Below are 21,518 nucleotides of genomic sequence, written 5' to 3' on the forward strand. Positions count from 1 at the left end.
TATAATAATATATATATATATATAGATAGATTATATATATAGTAGATATATTATTATATATATATATATGTATATATTAAATGAAATAAATTAAAAAAAAAGATGAGGCTGGTGAGATGGCTCTGGGTAGAGGCACCCACTGCCAAGCTGGGTAACCTAGGTTTGATCCCTGCGGCCCACATGATGGAAGGAGAGAACCAACTCCTGAAGTCCTCTGACTTCCATTTTGTACACAACTACATACATGTAAGTGCCCTCTCTCAATAAATACAAGTGTGATTAAAAAACAAACAACAACAACAACAAAAAAGACGGGCCATGGAAATTAAATTGGGAATGAAAGGAAATGAGGACTTGAGTACAACTTGGATAGTGACAAGATGGTTAGATTCAAGATTTGATTCATGGACCCAGTGGGGTTGAAGAGTTGTTGGGTTAGGGTACCAGGAGTGGACAGGAAAGGTAAGGAATGGCAGGAAGTGGGAGAATGAATCACTTGAAACCAAGGCTTACGGGTTGGGTAGTAATCACCTCGTCTAGGCTCTGGCTGTGGGTGTGGGTGGTACAGGTGGAGTGCCTGACAACTTCATTAGGGATGAGGAAGCCAGGCGTCATCCTGGAAATGTTGAAATCTCCAATAATGAAGCAGGAGCCAGGGCCTACAATCTTTGGAGAGTGCACTGGGGTGGAAGAGACAGTGTGCCACTCCATTTGGGGGTGGGGTGGTTGTTGCTCTAAGATGTGTGGAGAAGCAAAGGAGATTTTTGTGTATGTGAGAAAAGAAGGACCCAAATAGCCTAGAAATTGGTGTGTGTGTGTGTGTGTGTGTGTGTGTGTGTGTGTGTGTGTGTGGTTGATGTTGGGGGAATTTCAGGGTGTGTGTTTGCAGGGTGTGGAAGCAGCGAAGTGCCACACTTTATTGAGGCCAGGTAACGTGTGAGTGTAGGAGGAAGGTGAAAACCTCACAAGGTGTCTGCAAGAGACGCGTTCTTAGGGAATTGACAGGATTTCAGGCATTGCTGAGGAGAAGAGCTCTCTTAGAAATGTGGTAGAATAGAGATTTGTTGAGTTGTACTGGCTATAGCAGGTGGGTGGGCTGTGTGCAGGACCTGGGGTCAGATTCAGGCGTATCCAGAGTTGTACAGTATTGATGTCTATGATGAGGGGCATGTGAGAAGTCTGAGGTTCTCAAGAGATGACTACAAACCTGAGGAAGCCCAATGTGCACCTTGGGAGTGGTCCTGGATTACTGTCTCTGATTACAGCCTTAAGTTTTCTTAGGCAGTTTATGGTTACCATGTAAGGGAGAGGGAACATGTGTTTTGCAAAGAACAAGGAGGGACGCCTCGTGCTGCAGTGAGTGGAGGGGTTAAGAGAGGAGCCAGAGTTATTTTGAATACATTATTAGTTAATATCTGAGTGACTTGGGAAGTACTTGCACATCAAATATGTCTAGTGCCTAAAAGTGGATGAGGTTGGAAGTATTGTACTACTTTAAAATTTTGCAGAAATATGAAGTCTCCTGTGTCACGAAGCATACTTGTGAAACAGGCTTTGGTCTTCTGCTTCTTAAAGCTTCATAGAAATTGTATTTGTGTAGCCGGGCCTTGGTGGTACAGAGAAAGAGATGAGAAACAATAAGGAGGACTAAGATGTGGAGCAGAGTTCAGAGATGGAGTTTGTTTCTGACCTGACTTTGATGCCAGCAATTGTAGAATTTGCTGTTGGTATTTGGATTTGTGGGACAGAACCCAGACTAAAAGTGAGAGTTAGGGTAGGATTTGGGCTACCTCGTATGTTGAGCTAAAAGCTGAGTTTGTGGAAGGTGTGGGCTCACTAACAAACAGAGTGGTATATGTTGGTTTTCTTGAAATTTCTTGTAACTATTGTAATCAGAACTTTCATGTGTATGATCTTTGTGTTTTTATTTACCTTGAGAGATAAAGGGAATTGGTAGCTTGGAGGAAGTGCTTTGCTTTATCTTTGGTACAGGGTCTCACTCTGCAATCTTGGCTGTACAGGAACTTGCTATGTAGACCAGGCTGGCCTGAAACTTACAGAGCTCCACCTGCCTCTGCCTCCTGTGTTCTGGGATTAAAGACCTGTGGAACCACTCCTGGTACATATTTTCATTTTTCAAAAGTGAAATTTTGGTTGTATTAACTCATATTTGTGCCAAGATTAGGGGTATGGCCCCAGGGTTAAAGTGTTTGCTGTACAATTTGTGGGGGTCTACAGCACTCACATAAAGCTGGGTCTAGAGTTTATATGTAATCCCAGAACTCTTAAGGTGAGATGGGAGGCAGAGAGAAGACAGTCCTGGGCAGCTTGTAGGCAAGCTATCCTGTGGTAGGCATTAGTGAACATCTAAGAGACCCTGTCCCAAACAAATGGGAAGGCAAGAACTGACAGTTGAAGTTATCTTCTGACCTGCACACGTGACTGTTGCATGTAGCAGGCATAAATGTCTTTCTGTAAATAAGTGTGGTGGTAATTCATCACCCTAATTATCAGGCAATTTACTTATGAAAAGTAAAAGAGAAATTGATATCAATTCATTTAAAGTCATATAGTAGCAAGCTTAGAAGCTTTGCTGTTGAACATCTTTCTGGCCAGATATCTTTCTAATATATCAGACTTAAAAATAAATGGTGTGATCTACAGCCATACCACCCTGAATGTGTCCGATCTCGTCTGATCATAATAATAGATGATGTGTAGATATGAGCTAATTTTATAAAGTGAATATTGACAATAGTTTAAGGGATGAACATATGTTTATATTGCCATTATTTTGAAAATTAATAGAAACTAATTTTCTATAATACCTTTAGAGTAGGTATCATTGCTTGTTGACCTGTTTTATTAATTTATTTTGTATTTAGATGAGATTGAACATATCTGGGATGGTATGGCCATGGACTTATTTTGTATTTAGAATAGAAGCCCCCATCCTTTTTTCTTAGTTGGGAATCTTTTTGATCACTGTTGTATGAAGTTTTGCCTTGATTTTAAAAACGTTTTCTTGTTTTCTGTGTCCTTCAGGAATGCTTTTGTCTCATCCACAGGAAGGGATTAAGTTGTCAACCCTCCTTGAATATCTAAGTTCTGCTGACTGATAGTCTATTCAGTGAGCATTTATTTAATGCCTATCCTTTATGTGCCCAGAAACTATACTCTTTCTGGAGACTGAGGGGTGCAAGCAGGATGTACACATGAAACCAGAAGGTGGAGAGCCATGCTGGAGCCCCTTCCTGCTAGCTGACTTGGGGAGGTAAACAGAACTTAGATAAAGGTCTATGCTGCTGTCTCTCAGTCCCTCCTGTATGGGGTGCTCCTACCAGAGCCGCAACCACATCTGTTTTAGGCCTTTGATCTGACTTGTTTTCCATTGCATAAATTTATATTTCCAACCATATGAGAGTTTTGTGCTTGTCCATAGGCAGTGCAGGAAACATAGACTCTTTAGTTTTATATTTTTGGTTTTTTGAGACAAAGTCTCAGTTTGTATCCCAGACTGGCCTGGAATTCACTGTATATTTCAGACTGGCCTTAAACTTGTAGCAATTCTCTTGCCTCATCTTCCAGAATGCTGGGGTTATAGGCATCATCCACCACACAAAGCTAGTATAGGAAACACTTTAAGAATCTTCATATAAAGTCATTTGTCAGGAATGGATTTCTTTTATAATAATGATAACTTGAATGTGTTTGTTGATTGGCCATAGAAATGCAGTCATTCCTTGGACACCATCTCCTGTTCTATGACAGTGAAGCTGCTGAGTCTGGAAAGGCCTTCTGCTACAGAGTTGGCTTTCCTGTCCCAGATAAGCTCCTGTTGTTTACCTGCGATAGCGTTTTACAGCACTTGACTGCAAGCACAGGAATTGCTCAGATGGATCAGTTGATGTCTGGAGGAGTCCTTCCCTGAGTCAGGCCAAGACAGACTGTTGACAGAAGGTTTGTGTCAAGGTGCAGGCTGTGCTATTTGGGGGAGTTTTCCCTCCTCTTTTTTTCCTTTTACCTGAGGTGACAACAGTGAGTTGTCCTTGTGGGGCATCTGTTATATTGACTGCCCCCGCCATCAATGAAGTTGTTTTGCACCCACTTTCTTCTTCTGCACTGGTCTTTCCACAGTGTTTCATAACAACCCATTCTGACCTCAGCAGCTCCCAGGAGCCCGACATCAACAAGCATCTATTTTCCGCCCTCCTGATGTTGGGTCTGTACTGCCTAGGGCGGTTCTACTTCTGACTGCAGATTGTCTGGGGTTGGCTCTAGCCTCCTGGGTTAGGTCCAGCTGTGCTCCTGTGTTTTCTCAGTTCTCTTCAATCACTAACAACTTCAGACTTTCCTAGCCAGACTGTTCTGAAAACACCACTTACTGAAGCAGGCCAGGAGGTCAGCCAGGAATCACTGTGAATGGGCACAATTTATAGGTGTGGCCGGGGGAACCGATAGTGCATGACATCTTTACATGATGAAGAAAAGAGGGCACCCACCTAGGCAATTACTTAATGTGAAATCAGAATCCTATCAGCCTCTAAGGCTAATATTGGGCAATAAAGGTAATCATACTAGGCTTGTCACTAGTGCCATACATTTCTGACAAAATTTTCAGTCTTGTGTCTGCCTATTGTATATTAGTGTACATTATTTTCCTTGTTCTCCCCCTCCCCCAGTGTGTGTGTGTGTGTGTGTGTGTGTGTGTGTGTGTGTGTGTGTGTGTGTGCATGTGGTGTGTTTGTATGTGAACTTGTATATGGATACCTCCTCCTGGGTCTCCCAGAGGTGGACATTTGGTGTCTTTTTCTATTGCTGTCCACTTCATTTTCTAGAGACAGGGTCCCTCACTTAAACTGGAACCTGATGTTGTAGCTAGACTGGCTAGCCAGCAAGCCCCCAGATCTGACTGACTCCACCCAAAAGTGCTAGGGTTCTAGGTGTGTGCTGCAACTGGCTTTCACATAGGTGCTGGGGATCTGAACTCAGCCCTTAGGATTGCCCGGCAAACACTTACTGAGTCACCTCCCAGCCTCCAGTTTCCTTGTTCTTACCAAGTATTTCTAAACAATCATTTAGAATTCTTCACTTGTCTTTTTTCATTGTCACAAGCCTATGATTTTTGATCATCAGGCTTTCAGTAAATTGTTCAGGGAATTGGACTAAAGTAGAAAATACACACAAATGCGTGTCCAGAACTAGGTGGCTCTTAGCTGTGAGGTGTGAGTAAAGGAGGGCTAAATGTCCTCTCTATGACCAAGGAGCTGGGCTTGAGTTTCCCCCTTTTCTTTTGAGTCCAGCTGGACTCCTGATTGGGCTAAAGGTTCCCCTTCATGAGGTATTATAGGGATCTGCTGAAGCAAGTTCTCATGTAGCTATGTTTTGACCCTCTAACTAAAGAGTGAAAGAATTGCCATTGAAAAAAATTATGTGTAGAAGGAGATGGAGGGAGAATTGGCCTGGGTTCATGGGTATGCTTGTTGGCAGTATTTACTGTTGTGTTGGGATTAAGTACTTTTAATATGGGATGGTCTCATTAAGTATATGAATTTCTGAGTCATTGAATTTGATGGCTTCATACATAGGTGAGGTTGTGTTATTTCTTCCTGGTGAGAGAGCTTTGCCAGGAGCTAAGTAATTATAAAAACAGCTAACATTTATATGATACCAACTGACATTCTACAAGCATTCTGCATATGCTTATTTTCTCATCACTGTAGTCCTGCAATATAGGGACTATTGTTCTTCTTGTTTTTCAGATGAAATTGAGGAAAAATTTTATCCCATTTGTCTCCGACCCTGTAGCTTCTGCACTTAAAGGCAGACAGTCTGCTTCAAAGGTTTTCCCCTTAGTCTTTGCTGTCGACCTCCAGCTGGAAGTGGAGAAAGAAGTGTTGGTATAAGGAGTACAAAGTTTGGTGTGCTATACCAGATTATCTTTGAGAGATAATGGGAAAGTAATGCAGTTTACTGGCTGCTGATGGTGAAGGAGAATGAGTAATTAAGGGTTACTTTCAGAATTTAGAACTGACCTCAAGCTCTGCAGGGCTGTCTGGCATTCTTTTCCCTGTGGTTTTTTTGGAAGTACTTGGCCGAGGTGTCTGGTGGTAATAAGACAGCATGCTAGCGTCCTTGTCAGACACAGAGAATCAGGGGAGGCCTCCCACCTGGCTCTCTCCTCTCCTGCCCCCTCCCTTTTCCCCCCCAGTCCCTGAAGCTGTGACCTGGCCTGCTGCTCCCCACTCTTACTGACTGTTGTTCACGCTGCTCTGCCTTCTTACTTTGAGCACCTCCTGTTTTTCCTGTGGTTTTTCTGCACATCTCCAGGGGGCATTTATTTCTTCTAAATTCCTCACCTGCCTTCCAGCTTTGATTTGAAGTCAGAAACTCAGGCAGGAATTCCTAACTTGCTTGTTATTTTGGACAGGTCAAAGGAGATCATTATTTAAGGGTGCTCCCCACCCCACACACTGCTCCATCTACTTCACAGTGTTGTAGTGAGGTCAGAATACAATAACTCGTGAAAATACCTTGTAAAGACAAAAGCAGACCATAAATATATGCATTATTAATGTCCCAAACTTGCCTTTGTGGGGTTATCTACTTCTTGCTTTGGTGCCCTGGCTGTTGTTGGTTATGTTCACTTGTTCATCTTGATGACCTTGGCTCTTATTCTCTTTGAATTTCTAAGCACTTGGCAGAGTGCTACTTGGCACTGATAGGGCATAATAAGTGAGTGCATTAATCAAAAAAGCCTGTCTAAAGAAAGCTTGTAGTTATAGGGGTCCCTCCTTCCTGAGCAAACCTGTTCTTTATATCTCTTCTTAAGGTTGGTTTTGCTAAAAAATACTTTGTTTTAACCCATTTTTGTATCAAGATGCAAAATTCCAGTGCCTTTTATAAGACCTATCTTTATTCTATATTCCTGAATCTTGGATTAAATGTGCAAGACATTTGATATTCAGACTTTGTTCATTCACTTAACAAATGGGGAGCCCAGGTCATTTCCTGGGGCAGAAGGGACAGCAGTGAACCATGTAGGTGGAATTCCTGCTATCTTGCAGTTTCTGTTCTAATGAGGGTGCCAAATAATAAGACATAACTGAGTAAATGGAATTTTGGCTCATTTTAGTGCTATCTTTGATGAGGACTCCCAGGATAGTGAGGAGTCCTGAGCTGGTATAGATAAACTGAGTGTGTTACTAGTGCTATGCCTGGCTTATGGTATACTGGATGACCTTGAAGGTAGCTACTTTGTCCTGCCAGTGAGAGCTTTATGCTCTTATCAACAACAACTACTATAGATGGCTGAGGAAGAAGGTGGCTGCTACCTGGCCTTTTGGCTTCCGGAAAGCATTGTGTCTATATGGAAGCCTTTCAGTTCTGGAGGCCTGTCTGTTCTGGTTGCTAGTATTTTAAATGTCTTGGAGGCATCAGGGTCAAGGGATGAGGTGAGAGAGTTGCTGATCATCTAGAAACCTTTCTGGGCTATATTGATGCTTCTTTACCTGTACCTCCCTGCTAAGGGAATAATTTTTTCCTTGTGGCTTCCTGAGTCCGAAGCCCTTTCACTGCAAGGAAAAAGGCAGGAGATAGGATGAAAAGTGCAGAGTGACACTTGAGACATTTGTGGATTTCTTTGACTAATGTGCGATCCCATTTCTGAAGGATGAGGCCAAACTAGCTATAGGATGATATGGGAGTCAAGCCAGTGTCCTTGAGGGGATCCAAGTGGAAAATATGTTAGGGAACTTTGAGGACTATAAAGACATCACAGACTAGAGTGTTGGGCCTGGGGGGGGGGCAGCCATGTGCAGTGGAGGTGGTTATTAGGGATAATTGCTCAGTGGAGGTGCAGATAGGCTAGCAGTGGGGTGGTGTGTTTTAGCCTGACAGTGACAGGGACATCGGTACTTAGTGCCCTGGCAGAAAGGGCATTTAGTGCCTAACTTGCCACTCGGTTTGAGCTGTAGTTAAAATATACACAGTCCTTCCTGCCAGTCTGACTGCACCTCCACTGTGTGACTTCCACCCTGTTCCTCCCCTGTCCTGGGACATGTCATACAGCTTCATTCCCCAAGGCATGCTGGATTCCTGATCGAATCTGGTCTTCTTTGTGTGATATAGTCCCTGTCCTCATAGAGCCTACAGTCCCACTCATACACCACTAAAACCCTAACCTATCACAGTAGTTTGGTGATATTTTCTTAAATCAATTGAGTAAAAGAAACACCCTACAACAGTCAGTGATAAAATAATGACTACTACTTGTGTACCTACAAGCAGGAAACCCCAAGGTCATCCGAATGTAGATGTCATGTTGCAACAGGCAGATTCTGAGTAGGGCTATTGAGGATTCCTAGAAAGATTATGTTGCTCCTAAGAATGAAGGTAGTCAGAGATGAGAATGTCCTTCAGTTGGTAGAGTGCTTGTTTAGTATGTGTGAGACTCTGAATTTGACCCATAGTACCACATAAAGCGAGATATAGCCCCGGAGAAGTGGAAGCAGGAGGATTAGAAGTTCAGGGTCATCTTCCACTATGTAGGGAGTTGGAGGACAGCTTGGGTTGTAGACCTTGTCTCTAAATAAACCAATAAAGAAGTGAGTAAGTAAATACACAGAAAAAAAAAATGATGGTGTTCATGAGGGTGATGATATTACTTTCACTTGTGCCTGTTTTCACCAAGGTAAATTTGTCAGTTACTGAGAATCTATTGTTTGGTGGTGTTTTATTTTGGGCAGCAAAAATGAAATTGACAATTCCTATGAGTTTGTAAACATCTAAGATGCATTATTCTAAAGACCTTGTAACAATTTTTACCCTAAAGGGTTTTCTATGATAACCAAAGGAAGTCAGTTCTGCAGATCCATGCTGTTTGTTAATTGGGCATTGCAGTGAGTGTGCCACATGGAGTTACAGTATTAGTTAGGACTACTAACATAGGGAATATTATTCTGTTACAGATTGAATGGCACCATCAGTTTCTATTCTTGAGTAATCTTTAGAATTTTGAGACTGTTTCTAATTTCCCTTATATGTATAATTCTACAGCATTATAATCAGGATCTTGTAAATGGCACAAAACAACATTGCTATCTTAGAAAAATGGACAAAGGTTTGTTGAAAGTGGATAACCTCCCTTAGCCGTGAGGTTGTTTCCTGGGCTGATCAGACCCCTGGGAAGAAGGAACCCCAGTGGGAATGGTAACAACCACCCATCTCTGGCATGTAGTCCCTGATCTTAGCAAAGCCACGTGGCACAACAGGAACTCTTGATCAACAATATTGAGGGTGAGGGAGTGAGGGTGGGACACCGAGGCGAGGGAAGGAATGTGAGCCCGATGTGTGTGGCTTCAGGGATGTATTGGGAGGACACACTGGGTCACTTGAACTGCTTTCTCTTTGTGCCTAGAGCACGGTGGTGGTGGAGAGGAGGCGAGGTTGATCTGTATAAGAGCCCTACCAGTTACTTTCCAGAAGTCCAAGACCGTTCCCTCTTTGAGGCCCCTGTCAAAACTGCCTCTTCCATAAACCTCTATGTCTCCTTCTCACCAAAGAAAACTCAGCAGACCCACCCACTTTCTCCAACCTTTCAGCTTGTCTGTGAGTGTTGTCCCCAATTAGTTCTGACCTGTGGGCCTCACAGTTTTCTGCACATTTGTGTGGTGAGTGGTGCTCTTTCTCTGTGCAGTGCTGACCTCTCTTAGGTGAATAAACAAGTGCGAATATGATTTTTTTTTCTCATAAGGGAGTAAGACTAGCTTTATTTTCTTCCATTTCTGAAATGTTTATGAATTCTTTTTTGTTGTTTTACTTATTTATTTTTAATACAGGGATTCTCTATAACATCCCTGGCTGTCCTGGAACTCACTTTGTAGATTAGACTGGCCTTGAACTCACAGAGATCCACTTCCTGAGTGCTTGGATTAAAGACTTGAGTCTCCATACCTGGCTATATTTGTGAATTCTAACAATAATGTAAATGCAAACTTCTCTTTTCAGATAATGTGGATGCAAGCGATCTTAAGCAGTTTTTTGAGACCAACTATTCTCAGATATATTTCATCTTCTATGAAAATTTTATAACACTGGAAAATAGCTTGAAGTTAAAAGGTAAGCATTTCTATAGCTCTTTTTTTGAGTACACAGGAAATTTCAGAAGTTATGTTGTCATGAGCCACAAGTTCTGCATTTTTAAGCTTGCTTTCTTCCCGGGCTTTGAGACATTATTCTGGTGGACTGGTTGGCATCACTTTTTCCCTGGAGTGTTCCCTTACACAGGTGTTAATTGAACAGCAGATGACTAAAGGTAAAGTAGAAGGAACCCAGAAGGCATGAATTACAAAGGGATAAGTTATTTAAGGAGCAAGGGGAAAAATAATGCGTGGACATTTTAAAAAATATCCAGATTTAAGCCTCATTTGCTAGCATAAACTATAATCCTGGAACTATGGAGACAGAGGCAGGAAAATCATGAATTCAGCCTGGCCTACATAGTGAGATCCTGTTACAAAAGCCAAACACAATAAAACAATACCACCAGCAAAATCAAATTCCACTAAAGGGGATGTGAAATGAAAGCCAGAGTGTCTCCTTTGCCTGTACCTGCTGTCTGTAGAGATTTTTTTTTTTTGTATTATCAATGAGTTTTGTTTGTATATGTTTTCATGTTTATGCCCATATGTAAAATATTCTTTGGAAAGCAGATCAGCTATGGGAATTTAGGTGAGAGAATTGAGTAGCTAGGAAGACAGACTATCCTCACTCTTCCTGCTGTTTCTCTTTGAGCATTATTTGGTCTATCTGTGTTGGTTTCCTCCTGTCAGCAAGAAGCAGGTTAACAGATGCACTAAGATTTCAGCACAGAGCTTGGCACATAGCACCTGGTCAGTAAGGGCCATTACTGTCTTTGCCTTTCCATTTCATGTCATCTGTTTGGGAAATTAGGAAAAATAAGCAGAAGTGTTTTCTCCAGTCTCTAACACCAACTCAGCATAACATTCTGCTGCTAGAGTTTCCAGCAAACATCAGCTGGGGCCTATTAACTCCATTCAGTCTTCCCAGGCTGCTGGGAGATAGTTTCAGATCCTGCAGGCTAAGGACTGAGTGCCATGAGGCTGTCCCCTTTAATGTCAGTTGCAGGTTCTAGATTGCTGTCTGTATAGTTACAGACTGACTATAATCAGGAGTCTAATACTCTCTTCTCAGCGTTGGTTAATTTGCTAAAAGAGCTAGTAGAATGTAGGGAAATTACCTTATTTATATTTATTACAAAGTTTTTGTTCATTTACTGCATTATACATGAATAATACAGATTTTAAAGGGTGCTTACCTTGGGGCTGGAGAGATAGCTCAGCGGTTAAGAGCACTGACTGCTCTTCCAGAGGTTCTAAGTTCAATTCCCAGCAACCACATGGTGGCTCACAACCATCTGTTATGAGATCTGGTGCCCTCTTCTGGTGTGCATATATACATGGAAGCAGAATGTTGTATACATAATAAATAAATAAATAGTTTATATATATAAAAAAAAGGGTGCTTACCAACAGCCAGATAAGGAGCTGTGTGTAAGGTCTGGAAGATCCAGAGCACAGGAACTTCCTTGCATGGAGTTGGAGAACACTATTCTGCATGTACACAATACATTCTTCTTCACACTGTGGGAGCTCCTTTAGCTAGAATCTTTTGGGTTTAATGGAGGCTTCATTATTTAGGCATGATTGATCCCTCTATTAGTCATAGGTGATGAACTTAGCCTGAAGGTTATAGGTGGGTGGATGGAGCGGAAGTAGGGTTTGAAGTGGACCAGAGCATTGCAGGTAGAGAACAGAGCCGAGCAAAGGTAGTAAGTGCCCTTAGGGCATGTGTGGGGCATGTGTTTCTTTTTCTTGCAACACAAGTTATGTGAATGAGATATGTAGGAAATCCAATTATGTTTGTCAGGAACCCTGACTTCCAGGGCTGAGGAGTCTGGACTTTGTTTTTAGTTAGAGCCTTTAAAACCATTAGTCTCTGAGACAAGTGTCCTGTTAAGCTGTGAATGCATAGGGCACAGAGGTGAGTTGGGGGGCTGGTGCTGCCCCCCATGTGAGAGCTGCTACTCTGCTGGAGAACTGTCAAAAATGGACACAGCAAGGTAATGGTTAAGGGAGGAGGAAGAGTTCCTGTGAGACAGAATACAAAGGAGAGGGAGAAGTCAAAGAACCTGTCAGGGTTCCAGTTTGATTTATGAGGTAACAGAAACCTTCAAGGAGAACAATATTTGGGAGGCAAGAGAATGAAGGCAACTCTGACCAGTTTGTATTTGAAGCACTTGTGGGACACAGGAATAAGTGTTGGCTGAGCGGCAGAAATATAGGTTATCTGAACTTGGGAGAAGAGGATAGAAGCTTGCTGTTGCCAAGAGAGAAAGTATATTAAGGAAAATGGAGTCAACAAATACAGAGGAGAGAGGTACATTAGTGGAAGAGTGTAAAAGGGGATTTTCTCCATCTATCTCAGTCCCACTGAACCGGTTTTCTCTCCACCCACTAGGTCCTATAGCTGCTTAATAAATAACCAATCTCAGACTTAATATTAGTTACAATTGTTTAGCCTATGACTCAGGCTTCTTACTGGCTAGCTCTCTCTTAATTACTAACCCATTTCTATTAATCTGTGTTTCTCCACATGGTCTTGGGTTACTGGTGATACCCAGGTCTCTTGACTCCCAGCTGCTACATGGTGTCTGTTATTTTTCTTCTTTCTCTTTCTTCGTAATTCCCGCCTAGCTGAATTCTGCCTGTCCTCTGGCCAAAACAGCTTTATTCATCAACCAATAAGAGAAACATATAGCCACAGCATACAGAAGGCCATCCGCCATCAGAAGGGTATTAGGAAATCATGTTGTCACAGAAGTCCAGGGGAGAGATTTCAAGGCATGCAAGATCACAAAGCCTGATGATGCAGAAACATGAGGTGCAGTAGGATTAGGAAATGAGAGCTCACATCTGACCTGAGGACAGTTCTTGGTGAGGAACAGTCAGAAGCTTGTCAGGTGGACATGGAGCAGAGGGGTGTAGAGCTGGGAAAAGTACCCATGCAGCTGTGATGTGTAGTCAGGGAGTGTGTCTTAAACTGGATTGCTAAGGGCTGCCTGCACCTACCTGTAGGCAGTCTGAGGAGAGGTAGCAGATAGTGTGGGGGTTGGAGAAGGGAGTCAAGTAAACAGTAGTGGCCTTTTGTCTAAGGAGAAAAGCTAGAGGATGAATGTAGGCAGATTTTTTGGGGGACAAGAAAGAAAAACTGAAGGACTTCCTGAGGTACATCAGTTGCTGTGGTCAAACAGAAGTGTGCCCTGTGAGTGGAGGAGAAGGCATATGTGTCAGTGTTCAGGGCTCTGGTATGTAAAAGATGACTTAGAGTCTGACCAAGAGCTTTCGGCTGTGCCTGGGATGCCAGTGTGTGCTTTTCTTAAGGTGTTTCTTAGTTTCCATCTCAGAGTAATAAGTTGGTATAAATCTTGAACTTAAGAAAATTTATTTTGGCCCAAAGGGTAGATATTCTAAATATGAAGTGATCTGTATTTACTTTATTAGTTTTGCTTTACTCCACTTTATTTTTTTTATAGGTATGTGGAGGAGAAAAGAGTCATGATTTTTTCATTCAAAATAGAGTGTGGTAGCTCAAGCTTTAACCCCAGCACTCAGGCAGAAGCAGGAAGATCTGTTGAGTTCAAGGCCAGCCAGGTCTATATAGTGAGTTTGAAAGTTGCCAAGGCTACATAGTGACACCTTGTTTCAACACACACACACACACACACACACACACACACACACACACACACCAGTGAAAAAAATTAAAATATCAGATAGTTTAAAAACCCAACTGTTGTGGGCATTGGTGGTGCACACCTTTAATCCCAGCACTCAGGAGGCAGAGGCAGGAGGATCTCTGTGAGTTCGAGGCCAGCCTGGTCCCCAGAGCGAGTGCCAGGATAGGCTCCAAAGCTACACAGAGAAACCCTGTCTCGAAAAACCAAAATAAATAAATAAATAAATAAATAAATAAATAAATAAAATAAAATAAAAAGCCAACTGTCTAAAATTATTTTAAGTCATAACCCATTTTCTCTTCTTTCTTTCCTCCTCTTTTTTCACCTTTATTATATCCATTCTTTTAGAAAATTTGTGGTATTTCAAGACTGTATCAGTTGGTTTGTGCTCTGTAAAAAACACTCCCTAATTGAATGCCTTGAAACAACCACCATTCCACATATGGTTCTGTAGTACTGTTAGAAAGTTGTTCTGGTTTACTAGCTGGTTTGGATGGCCTCAGTCATATGTCTTACAATTGGCCAAAATGTGTTACTGTGGAGATTTATCATCCAGCCAGCAGGCCAGATTGAATTCCTTTATAGGATGGCCTCAGAGTCTCGGGATCAGCCATAATGCCTCATATTTGCTAGAGTCATATTGGTCAAAGGCTAAACTACGAGGCAGTTCAGATTCTAGAGATAGAAAAGGAAAAGACTGTGCTCCCCTTTGGAAGCTCTGACAAAGATTCAGTGATAACCAGTAGGATCAGGGTGAGATTTTTGGAAGCTCTTGTTTTTAGTGCAGTCTGTATTGGAGTGCAAAAAGGAAAGTGTGCCTCCCAAAGGGAAGAAAAAAATGTTTACTAGGAATAATGAAATCATTTCATGGTAACTTCAGGTTTCCAGTTATTCAGGACAAAACCTTGGAGATGCTGGCTTTCTAGAATGTATCATTGGCATGTCTCCTCACTCACATTGATAACACCAAAGCTTCTAGTATCCTCATCTAGACTGGTACTAGCCTTAGAAAGAGTCTCCTCGATTCCATTCTGTGTTTTCTTCTACCCCCATGTTTCTTTCCAAAAGAGTAGCTGAAGTCATGACTTACATGATCATTGAGGCTTTAGTCCTCAATGGCTTTTCATTCTCAAATCATTATAGTGACTTTATCCTGTCCACATCTGCCTTCCTTTGCCACACCTACTCTCTAAGCTTATCTGCTCAAATCTTCCCATCTTTGCTCTAGCCTTCAGGTCCTTCTGGCTGTTTCCTCTCAAGCATGCTCAGCTATCGGAACTTTGGTCCACTCTCCCTGCCTGGGGTGTGACTTCCTCATATTTCTGTTTAGCTTGCTTCTTTGCCCATTGTACATCTTTGCCTAGTTGTCACTTTTCCAGCAAAGTATTTCCTAACTTCCCAACTCAGAATTGCATATTGGTTTTAGTATTCTCTATTTGCTTTTGCTCATTCATTTTCTAGCTTACTTACAGTTTGCCTTCTCCTGTCAAAATGTAATCTTTCCCAGAGCAGGGCGTGTTGGTTGTGTGGTTTATTTCTTTGTCCTCAGGGCCCAGCAGAAATCCTGAGAAACACATAGTTTTTAGTATTTGTAAATGAGTAAATGATAGCCACTTCTTAGAGTTATGAGGATTCAGTTAGGTCAGGAGCCTGCAACTAATAGCTTACTTGACTTTTGTTATTGTTCTTGTTGTTGACAGGTTCTTGCTGTGAAGCCTAGGCTGGTGATTCTTGGCCTCCCATACTACCAGTATTACAGGTGTGGGCCACCACACCCCACTGGCTTCATTGGATACTGCTATCTCCATTTCCATTCATTTACGTACAGCCTGTGGCAACAGAGTCTGATAGAGAGATTTGCAAAAACTAAAATATTTACTATCTGCTAATTCTTAAGTTAGATGACTTAAGCCTCATGTGTAGCACAATATCTGGGACATACTATAGACAGTAAATGATAATTCCTGCTGGAGGCATATGGTAGTTTTTATATTATTATTAATTAATATTATCAAAAGGGCATTAGGGGACTGGAAATGCAGCTCAATTGGTAGAGAGCTTGCCTAGCATGCAGGAAACCCAGGTTTGGTTCCAACATCACATAAAACTGAGTATGAGGGGCATTAGTGGTACAAGCCTTTAATTCCAGCACTCGGGAGGCAGAGGCAGGAGGATCTCTGTGAGTTCGAGGCCAGCCTGGTCTCTAGAGCGAGTGCCAGGATAGGCTCCAAAGCTACACAGAGAAACCATGTCTCGAAAAACCTAAATAAATAAATAAATAAATAAATAAATAAATAAATGTTTGAGTTTTTTTTTTTTTTTTTTTTTTTTTTTTTAAACTGAGTATGGTGGCACACCTTCTGTAGTCCTAGTTTATGGGAGGTGGAGGCAGGTGAATTAAAATTCAAGGCCATTCTCAGCTACATATCAAGTTAGAGGCCAGCCTGAGCTACAATGAGACCCGGTCTCAAAAAAAAAACAAATAAAAAAGGAAAAAGAAAAAAATGAAGTATGAAACTGTACAGTGAAGGAGACAGACTCTTCTCTATAGATGTTCATGTTCTGTGCTTGTTAACATTATCATTGTTTATCCTGTGCATTTTTACCATAATTTGAGCTGGTGAGTACCTAGTTAGGAAACAAATTTGGAAAACATGGATGTTCTGTCTGAAGAGCTAGTATAGGAGAGTTAGAGGCAGCTGTGGTTGACATGGACCTGATGTGACAACTTGGCCCTCTTCCTAGCAGTGTTTCCCCACCCCACCCCCTAGTCTCAGTAGTTTCTAATTTATGATGCTTTTCAGCATCATGTGTGATATTCTAAAGCTTAAGTGCTAGCATGCTGACTAATGTCTTTTTCTTAATTTCCAGGGAATAATAAGTCACAAAGGGAGGAGCTGGACTCCATCCTCTTTCTTTTCGAAGTAAGTTTGGTTATTGTTATTTTTTCAGCTTTTAAAGTTTTTGTTAAAAAAATTATACTTTATTTGATCCCTAATTTTACTTGAAGACAAATAGAAATGGCTGTGCATGGCTGTACCTTGCCTTCTACCCACTTTTTCAACAGATACTGCTAAAAATGTTCATGTGGTTTTTGTATTAGTTGGAAGAGTGAACACATTTTAAATAGTAATAGCTTTTGTTGTCTTCCTTTCCATATGAACTTTTATGTGAGTTTTACATAAATGTCCTCTGTCCCCAAACTGCAGGTGACCTGTCTTACTGACATGTGAATCTGACATACAGAAACTCAGTTTTTCCACATATATACATAACATTTTAAAAATTATTTTTATGTGTATGGATGGGGGTGTGTTGAATGTGTGTCTGTGTACCACATATGTACAGTGTCCTTGGAGGTGAGAAGAGGTGTCAGATCACTTAGGACTGGAGTTACAGATGGTTATTCCTTGCCCTGTGTGTGCTGGGATTGTACCTGGATTCTCTGGAAGAATGGCCAGTACAGCTCTTAAGAACTGAGACTCTTCAGCCCTTTGGTAAATTATTTTTGATTACTGATGGGTTATGAGTTTTGCACATCTATATCTCTGTGTACATGGATAGTCTTTGAAGCTGGAATGATGTTTGGCTGTGGGCTTTCTAAGAAATTAAGTTAGATTTTATTTGTGTACATGTGTATACCCCACAGTAAATATGTGAAGGCCAGATGACAATTTGCTACAGTAAATTCTCTTCTCAGGGATTGAACTTAGGTTGTCAGGATTGATAGAGGGGCCTTTACATGCTGAACCATTTTGCCAGTCTCTTGGCAGTGTTTTGCTTTTAAATATATTTGAGATAGGGTTGCGGGTTGCTCTATGTAGCCCTAGCTGACCTAGAACTACATGTAGACCAGGCTGGTGTTGAACTTGAAGAGATGCGCCACCACATTCAGCTTTTGGTTATTTGTGTGTGTGTGTGTGTGTGTGTGTGTGTGTGTGTGTGTATGTTTTAAATATAAAATTCTTCTTGCTCAAATGTACTAAGCAGATGCTAGATTATGGACACCAGAAGAACTAGATTCAGAGCTGCATTACAGATTCTTTTTTTTCTCTTCCTCTTCTTTTGAGACAGAGTCTCTTGATATAGCCCTGGCTGTCTTGGAACTCTCTGTGTAGACCAGGCTGGCCTTGAACTCATAGAGATCCACCTGCCTCTGCTTTCTAAATGTTAAAATTAAAGGTGTGTGCCACTGTGCTTGGTTTATTAATTAATTATAAATTAAAACATTTACTTATTTGATGTGTGTGTGTACATTTCATAGTGCATATGTGGAGGTCAGAGGACAACTTTTGAGAGTTGGTTTTATCCTTCCACCAAGTGGGTTCTGGGAGCAAATTCAAGTACCTTTATAGACTGAATCACATAGCGGAACCCCTGGATTACAAATTCTGAATGTTAGTTAGTCTTAGTTTGAGGTTGTATGTACATAGTTTGGGATAAGAAGATAAACTGAAGCTGGGCAGTGATGGCACAGGCCTTTAATCTCAGCACTCCTGAGGCAGAGGCAGGCGGATCTCTGAGTTTGAGGTCAGCCTGGTCTACAGAGTGACTTCCAAGACAGCCAGTTTTACATTTAAAAACAAAACAAAACAAACCTTTGTCGAAAGAAAAGAAAAAAGAAAAACTGCATGTATGCACATGTATACATATGTGTGAAGGCCAGAAATCAACGTTGGGTGTGTCTTTCAGGAATCACTTTGGGTTTTGTTTTGTTTTGTTTTTTTGTTTGTTTGTTTGGTTTTGAGCCAGGGTCACTTACGGGACCTGCAGTTCCCTTATCAGTCTATGCTGGCTGGCCAGAAAGCTCTAGAAATCCTCCTGTCTCTGCCTTGTCAGGACTGGGATTACAAGCAGGCATCACCATGTGCTATGCTTGCTTGTGTGGAAAGGACTTTGCTAATTAAGCTATCTCCCCAGCCCAAAGGAGTAAAACCTTTGACTGTAAGGAAAGTCCAGATGTGCAGACCTAGCTGGGAAGGGAAACTTTGTGGTCGAACTGTGAGAGGCTGTTTGAATGGAGTAAAGTATGTCATGGGACATTTCCACAGGGCAACAGGCCTTGATCTACGACATTATTTTGTCATGGTCATTGTGTTTCCTATGGTTAATCCTCCAGTGAATGAAACCTTAAATGCAAGCAAAGTATTAGTCCCTGAAAAATCTAGAATTGGAATACACAACTCATCATCTGATTAATGCAGAGAAAAAAGAAACTTGAAAATTTAAAAACCCATCTTTCTTTTTTTCAAATAATCTGACCAAATTGGAAATGGAAACAAGCTTATATACAGAGCAGCTATGAAAAATTATATAGTTTTTCATATATATTAGTTTTATTGGTGAATTGTGATTATATCTGGTAATTCTAATGTCTAAAGTATAGTAATTTAAATCTGTTGGTTATCTTTTCCAACACAGTGGCTTCTTTTCTTGCATCTCTTGTGAGAGCAATATGAATCACACAGATTTAGTTTTTGTTAAGCCTTTTTTTTTTTTTAAATCTAGATGGATTTGTTTCAGTTTTTGACAGGAATTTGGGAGTGGTTTCAATTAGAATTATTTTTTGTTCCTTGAGGATTACTAATGGCATCTCAGGATGAATACCCAAAACTTCTGAGGGTAAGGCTCAGGGGCTGGAAGGACCAGACATCTGTCCATTGTAGTGTTGGCATGGGAACTAGATCTTTGGTGCCTGCATTTTTCTTTGCTTGTAGAACACAGATTTTTCTTTTATCCTATTTTCTTTTTCTTTCTTGCTTGTCTCTTCTGCTATATTTTTAAACCTCTATTAGTTTCTCTGAGGCCTGAAAACCATGCAATGCTTTAATAGTTATATTTGTTGTTGTTCCTCTTGGAACTAGTTGTTCCAAAGGTAGGAAACCTTCAGAGATCCGAGTCCTTACTCTCCCACAAGGGAAGTTTTGGTGCCTTCCTGCCTGTTCAGAAGCTTTGCACCAGGAAGGAAGCTAATAGTGATACATTACTATCTGCAGAGAATTAGTTGCCTATATAGAAGAACAAATATATATTATTCAAAGCTTCATAAAACTTTCATTTTGCATAGTAAATATGGGTGAATGGTGAACTTGTATTTCTTTCGTTTATGCTGTATGTGCTACGCTAGCTTTGTAAGGTAGCTTGTAATTTGTATGTTTCACTCTGGGCACTAAGCAGCTTCAGTGCTGCCTTCTCCATTAGAAGTGGTTTATGATGGTTCTGAGGCGAATACTCATCACCATGTAAATAATTGAGAAAGGCTTCCTTTAGAAGACATAGAGTTATTAATATGTTAAATTACAGAAGCGGCCCTGTGCAGGGGTATTCTATAAATAAGAAGTGGATTGGGAGAAAATAGAGAGCTAAGAGAGTTATGGAGGCATGGAGGAGGACAATGTAAGAGAACTAGCTATACCTTGCCTTGGTAAGGGGCCAAGTGCTGGGGCAGCTTTGGAAATGGAAGCAATAGTTTTACAGTGTTGTAAGCTGCTAGACAGTACAGTGTTCTGGTGAAGTAAGTAATGAGCAACTAAAGTTGGAAGCTTAGGTCATAAGTTCCAGGCTGCGGATGGTTGTATAGAGATGAGATCTGTTTGCTTTTACCTCCAGTGGCAGCACATGTACCTCTGGAAGATGACTTGGCTACCTCTACTTGTATTATCACTTAGGATTTCTGTTCCTGTTAGTTCATCAAAATAATTATCATCCTTTTAAAAAACTTGTTTTATTGTTACTGTGGTTGCGACTAAACTTTTATTCTTCTTTGGAAAGCATTTGTCTATCATTGCTGGTTGTTTCTAATGGAGATGTAGGATTGCATCTTATATTGACCAGAATATGTTTTACAAGGACCATTCTGTTTAATCCTTTCCTTCTGAAATAGATTATGTCATTCTAGGTTGGTTTTCTGTGTTGCTGTTGGTGGTCACATGTAGGGCTTTGACCTCTGGGTTATATTCCTCAGTTTTCAAAGATTTTATTTTTAAGTGTGTGTGTGTGTGTGTGTGTGTGTGTGTGTGTGTGTGTGTGTGTGTGTGTGTGTGTTGTGTTTAGTGCATGTTAGTGTAGTACCTGCAGAGTCCAGGAGAGCCCATCAGATCTGGAATTTTTACCAGACGTGGGTTCTGTGAACTGAATGTAGTAGGTCTTCTGTAAGAGCAGTATGTATTCTTAACTGCTGAGCCATCTCTCCACCTTCATTTCTCAGTGTTTATAGGCGAAAGATTGGGAGGTCTGTGGAGTTAGGTGACATGTCTCATGTTGCATATATACTAAGTATAAGACCTGGGAATTACCTGTGTTCATAACTCATTGCCATGCTGTGAGTTCCACTACCATCCCACACCTCTGTTTGAAATATCCCATCATTGGAGAGTCTGGATACTATCCTGTCCTCAAGCTGCATTCTGCAGGATATTTCTGTCAACTCATGCCCGTTCTTATACATTCATTCATTCATCAGCCAGATGATGTGCCAGGCACATGTCTAACTACCGTTAACAGCAGTAAGCAAGACAGATGGGGCCTCCAGTCCTTTTGAAGCCTGTGCTACATTCATGGCAAGCTGAAGAATTAATTGGGAAGAATGAACTTATATCAGAACCCCAGTAATGACCTTCTGAGTTAAGAGGTTCTGCCTGCCTTTTTCAGAGGTATCATTTGGTGGTGGCCCTTGAGGAAGTTACCTTCAGAGGGGAAA

General features: G+C 41.2%; 1 protein-coding gene across 5 annotated transcripts in view; it reads left to right on the forward strand.

Annotated features, from left to right (window-relative positions):
* The window catches only part of Ralgapa2 (Ral GTPase activating protein catalytic subunit alpha 2), a 281,098-nt gene that overhangs the window by 20,016 nt on the left and 239,564 nt on the right, over positions 1 to 21,518 (forward strand). For 3 of the 5 annotated variants that reach the window (XM_035446794.1, XM_027421594.2, XM_035446793.1), the window contains exons 2-3: positions 10,009 to 10,119; positions 16,691 to 16,743. In XM_035446794.1, the coding sequence (XP_035302685.1) occupies positions 10,009 to 10,119; positions 16,691 to 16,743 (164 nt within the window). Of the gene's footprint in view, positions 1 to 10,008; positions 10,120 to 16,690; positions 16,744 to 21,518 lie in introns of those variants that run through there. The other 2 variants (XM_035446791.1, XM_035446792.1) reach the window with 2 other exon arrangements.

This window comes from Cricetulus griseus, chromosome 6, assembly GCF_003668045.3.
Source record: "Cricetulus griseus strain 17A/GY chromosome 6, alternate assembly CriGri-PICRH-1.0, whole genome shotgun sequence".
In the NCBI taxonomy this organism is placed as follows: Eukaryota; Metazoa; Chordata; class Mammalia; order Rodentia; family Cricetidae; genus Cricetulus; species Cricetulus griseus.